We start from the raw sequence: 4,341 nt of genomic DNA, 5'->3' as shown, positions 1-4,341 counted from the left end.
GTAGCAACAGCTACTCTCTACTTCCTTGATCTCTTTTCGTGATCTATCCTCTAATACATTTTTTTAAGCAGCAAGGTTCTAGTTTTGGAAATCGGTGCTGTATGGAATGCTGTTGGTTTATTTATAAAAATATATGTAGCACTTGCCAAGCTCAACAATGACTTTATAGAGAAAAGCACAACAGAAGGATGCCGATGTAGGAGAGGCATGTGATCATTACAGAGCTGAAGTGCAACAAAAACAGCTAAACAATTTAAGAGACAGCCAAATAATTTCAGTGCTGTTTCTATACAGCCAAACCCACCTCGCCCTAAGAAATAATGCAACTTAATAAGCTGCTCAAATACCGCAGGCCTGCAGAGAGAGGGGGTGACCTGGAGGAAGTTCTGACCGAAGCCACAGAGCCTTTGGGCTTTTTGGGCGAGGATTCAGCCAGTGCTATTTTGCCTAATCTAGAAATCACAATTCCAATTTCCAGGGTAACAAAGAGCTTGTTGTGTTACATTGTCCCCAGTAGATGGTGCCTGCTAATGCCGCTGTAAAAATTGCTTTGCATCGCCTTGTAAAGCCTTTATAATGAAACACAGCTGTCAAAATGCACCCAAAGTTGCAAACTGGCTCAAAAGAGTCTATGTTCAAACTTCTTTTTTAATATGACAAAGTCTGCTGGTACTCAGGTGAAACCCTGATGCTCAAAATAGCTATGCATGGTTTTAGCAATCTTCTGAGCAAATAATCAGTGAAATTGCTCTGAGCAAATGAAGCACGACTGTGCTGATGTGTTTGTAGGACTGCGGCTGAAGTTTACGTTCCTAGAAGGGTTAGTTCAGAGCAGCAATATCAGTCGTACAGCTCATGAGCTGGATCCAGCTTCTCCTGACCTCAGAGACTTCCCAGGAACTCTGCACACAAAAGGTGAAGCCAAGGAAGGTATGCATGGCTTTGGGGGGTTCTTTTTTTATTTAAAACTTCTGCTGAATATCTGTTTCTGGTGCTGTGGAAGATGGGATACTGGACGAGACAGACTTTTTATCTAATACATTAAGGATGCGGGAAGTCCTTTGACTTGTGAGAGCTTGTCCACAGATAAAATACCCGAGAAAGCTGTGTCTAAACAGAAAAACTTTACCCCGTGACAGATAAAGCCGGGGGAACGTAATGTGCTTCTGGCTCTTTAAAGAAGTGACTCTGGCAGGTCAGAGTTGAGATGCAGCACATCAAAGGGCAGTAAGGAAAGCTGATTCTGCAACTGCCTGTGCCTGCCTGTTCCAAGCTGAAGTGATCCCAGATCTGACGACACACCACCTTTCAGCGGCAGAATTAACGTTTTCAACGTTGCCTGACATTTGGCATCCAGTGACCCACCCTACTGCGCTCCAGCTATTGCAACTGTTGAGCAGCAAACTTTTCAAGAATGACTGTTCTCCAGAGGAGGTATCGAGTGGATGAAATGGAACAACTCAAACGTGTTCTTAGTGCGAAGCAGTAAAGACTTTATCTGGCGGTTCTTGTGCATCAAACCCATCCGGGGTGGAAACTGCTGCAGAGGAGTAATGTTGTTGCTATTTGCTTATCAGTTGTGGTAAACATTAAAGCTGTTCAGAGAACTTTCCCGTCAGTAAAGTGCTATTTCATAATGTTGGTTTATAAACTGCTCTGGAGCTCACCTCTGCCGGAAGCAGACAGTGATTCATTGGCCGCTCATCTGTTAGCTCAGCAATGCCAAGCTGCTCTATAACGCTCCGTAGAGATGAACAAGCTTTAGTCGTTCCAGACTTTGTGGCAACATCATTTAGCTCTCCAGGATGTTTTCAGGTTAATATCAACATTATTAAGTTATCATCCTTTACGCAGTCTCTGGATCTCCAAACTCAACCTTTGGAGGCCTCTCAGGAAAGGATTTTGAAATTAAGGTAGCTGACTTTATTGAGACCTTTTGGGTTAAATTTGAGGGAGATGGGATTTTGTCTAGACACCCAAGAATCCGGGAATGCCTAAGCAACTGGAGCTTGTATGGATCTACTTATCATCCTCTTCTGAGATCTTTATTGGTGGAAACTCCTTGACAGGCATTTGCCATAGGCTTAACTTCTAAAGTTTCAGTTTTAGGGTAGAGATCATGAGGATTCAAGCTCCTTATACTCCACTTCTGAGATTTTGTCTAAAGCTGAGTCTGAAATCTGTTCACCTTTCCACAAGACGGGCTTTCTGCTTCTGATAATATTCTGATTAAAGCAGCTGGATAAACACTTTCATACTCGGAGCCAAAAGTCTTCTGAGAACTGTGATGTGGCATTGAGCTTGACTGAATTCTTCTCAGCCCGAATGCCAAAACCCTAATGACTAACCCGCAGCATCAGGAAACGCCAGGTCAGAAAGCTGCCCGGTTCTGGGGGCGCAGGTGCCCTCCCAGACGCTTCCACACGTTACAATAAGTTGAGGATGGCGTTTCCTGCTGCTCTTGGGTCCGAGCCAGCCACTTTCTCATCATCCATATTCTTAAGTGGAACAGCAGATGGATCAGTTGCTTCCTAGATACGAACCAAACACGGATGCATTTGCAGACAGAGCTGCTCTTGTTTTGAAAGGAAGCGTTGCTCTGACCTGCACTGAGGAACGTTCGGCGCGTGGATCTCTGTAGCAAGGCCAAGTATTCCTACCGCACCGTCCCTGCTCGGCACCGTCCCTGCTCGGCACCATCCCTGCTCGGCGCCTTGCCGCGTGCCAGCTGTCCTTCTGGCTCTCCCGGCAGTCCATCAGTCGGAGCTTACTGGCCCAGCCTTGACCTTCTTCGTTTCTAGCATCTCTGTTTTACTACGAGCCCCTCCACGTGCCTGAGTGACTTCCCCATTTTGCCGGGCTATGCTGATCCCCTTCTCTCTTGTTTAAAGCCACTTGCCTTCCCTACACGCTAACCCCTGTCCAGCTGAAGGGCAGTGTGCCACAGCATCCCTGCAGATCTCTTCGAGCTGCACTGAACAGATGCTCCTGTTACGTCAGATATTGGCACCCTTAAAAAGAAGAAGAGGCCTGTGAGCTTTAAAATAGGTGTGTGGTTAAGGTTGGCATAAAAAGAGAAGCAGATACAAGTCACATCCTATTTTTTCTGAACTGAAGTAGAATCAAAACATCCTTTTGCCTTAGTCAAGCGAAAACAAAACAGTCAAAAAAAAAAAAATACTGCAAGGAGTAAACAGAGCTGTTAACTTGTCACTGCAAAGTGCCAGGATCCAACAGGGGATCCCGACAGGATGACTGGCTGCGTATGAGTGGCAGGAGAGGCTGCAAGGTGACAAACGTGCCTCGCGCCTGGCTGGCGTGAGAAGCAAAGCAGCCTTTGCCTCTAACTGCTCGTGGGTCCCGTGCCGGGGCGGGAAATTTAAGCATAAGCAGTGCAAACGAAAATCCCCGAGCGGGATGCTACTTTGCAAAGCTCATGAGAGAGTCCGCTCTGACACGTGGGTTTGTTTTTGCCGGATCCCTGTAGCGTGATACCGTTGCTTGCTCGACTGCCCACATTGCCACGTGAGTGGCTAGTGCTGGCTGCTGCTGGACACGGTGTGGGACCCACGGGACCCTCCACGTCCAGCCCTTGTGCCTGCTTGTTTGGGTCGCCTGGACCGCAGGCGAATGCAGGATGAGGACAAGCCGGATGTTTCCCCCTGCTCAAGTTGGGCAGAGCCTCTGCCTGGCTGCCGCAGCCCCCGGAGGTCGGGCCCAGCACCCTACCCCAGCCGCGCTGCCCCCGCAGCGGGACATGGCCCCGAGCGCTGCTGCCCGGCACACTCCGCGAAGGACAGGAAGGACAGGGCCGGCTGGCGATGCCCTGGGAGCAAAGGAGATGCTGCACAGGGAAGACTCCGCGGAGAAGGATCTGTCCTCGGTGGTGGTGGAGAGAGCCGGGTGCGGGGTGAGTTGTGCCTGGGGTCACGGGGCAGCGCCGCGGGGCAGCTCTCCGGCCTTCCCCGAGGTGCGGGGTGGAGATGGGGCTGCTGCGGCCCTAAGAGCCCAAGGGGAATTTGTCCCAGCTGCCCCACTGCTGTGAGGTCCACGCTCCTTCCCCTAATGTGTGTGCGTGCGTGTGTGTGTGTGGAGAGAGCGAGCCAGGCCCGGGGATGTGAAGGGAAGGGGGATGCGGAGTGCATGACTTCCCGGCACAGCAGAGCGGCAGCGCCCGTGTGTGTGAGCAGCGTGTGCGCGCACTGGGCGAGCAGCGTGTGCGAGTGCAACGGGAGCAGGGTGGGCGGCGGGTGAGCAGTGGGAGCGTAAGTGCAATGTGAGCAGGGTGCGTGTGCGTGTGCGTGTGTGCGTGTGTGTTCGCGTGCACGGGTGTGTTCGTGT

At 50.3% G+C, this 4,341-nt stretch overlaps 1 protein-coding gene across 1 annotated transcript in view; it reads left to right on the top strand.

Annotated features, from left to right (window-relative positions):
* The first annotated feature begins 3,757 nt into the window (after nucleotides 1–3,757).
* The window catches only part of MMP28 (matrix metallopeptidase 28), a 19,752-nt gene continuing 19,168 nt past the window's right edge, over nucleotides 3,758–4,341 (top strand). Inside the window, exon 1 of the mRNA XM_026063627.1 lies at nucleotides 3,758–3,910. Within this exon, the coding sequence (XP_025919412.1) occupies nucleotides 3,758–3,910 (153 nt within the window). The remainder of the gene's footprint in view (nucleotides 3,911–4,341) is intronic.

Source organism: Apteryx rowi, unplaced genomic scaffold (assembly GCF_003343035.1).
Source record: "Apteryx rowi isolate R43461 unplaced genomic scaffold, aptRow1 scaffold_20, whole genome shotgun sequence".
NCBI classification, from domain to species: Eukaryota; Metazoa; Chordata; class Aves; order Apterygiformes; family Apterygidae; genus Apteryx; species Apteryx rowi.
The sequence above is the reverse complement of the archived record's forward strand: the minus strand, read 5'-3'. Positions and strand labels throughout refer to the sequence as shown.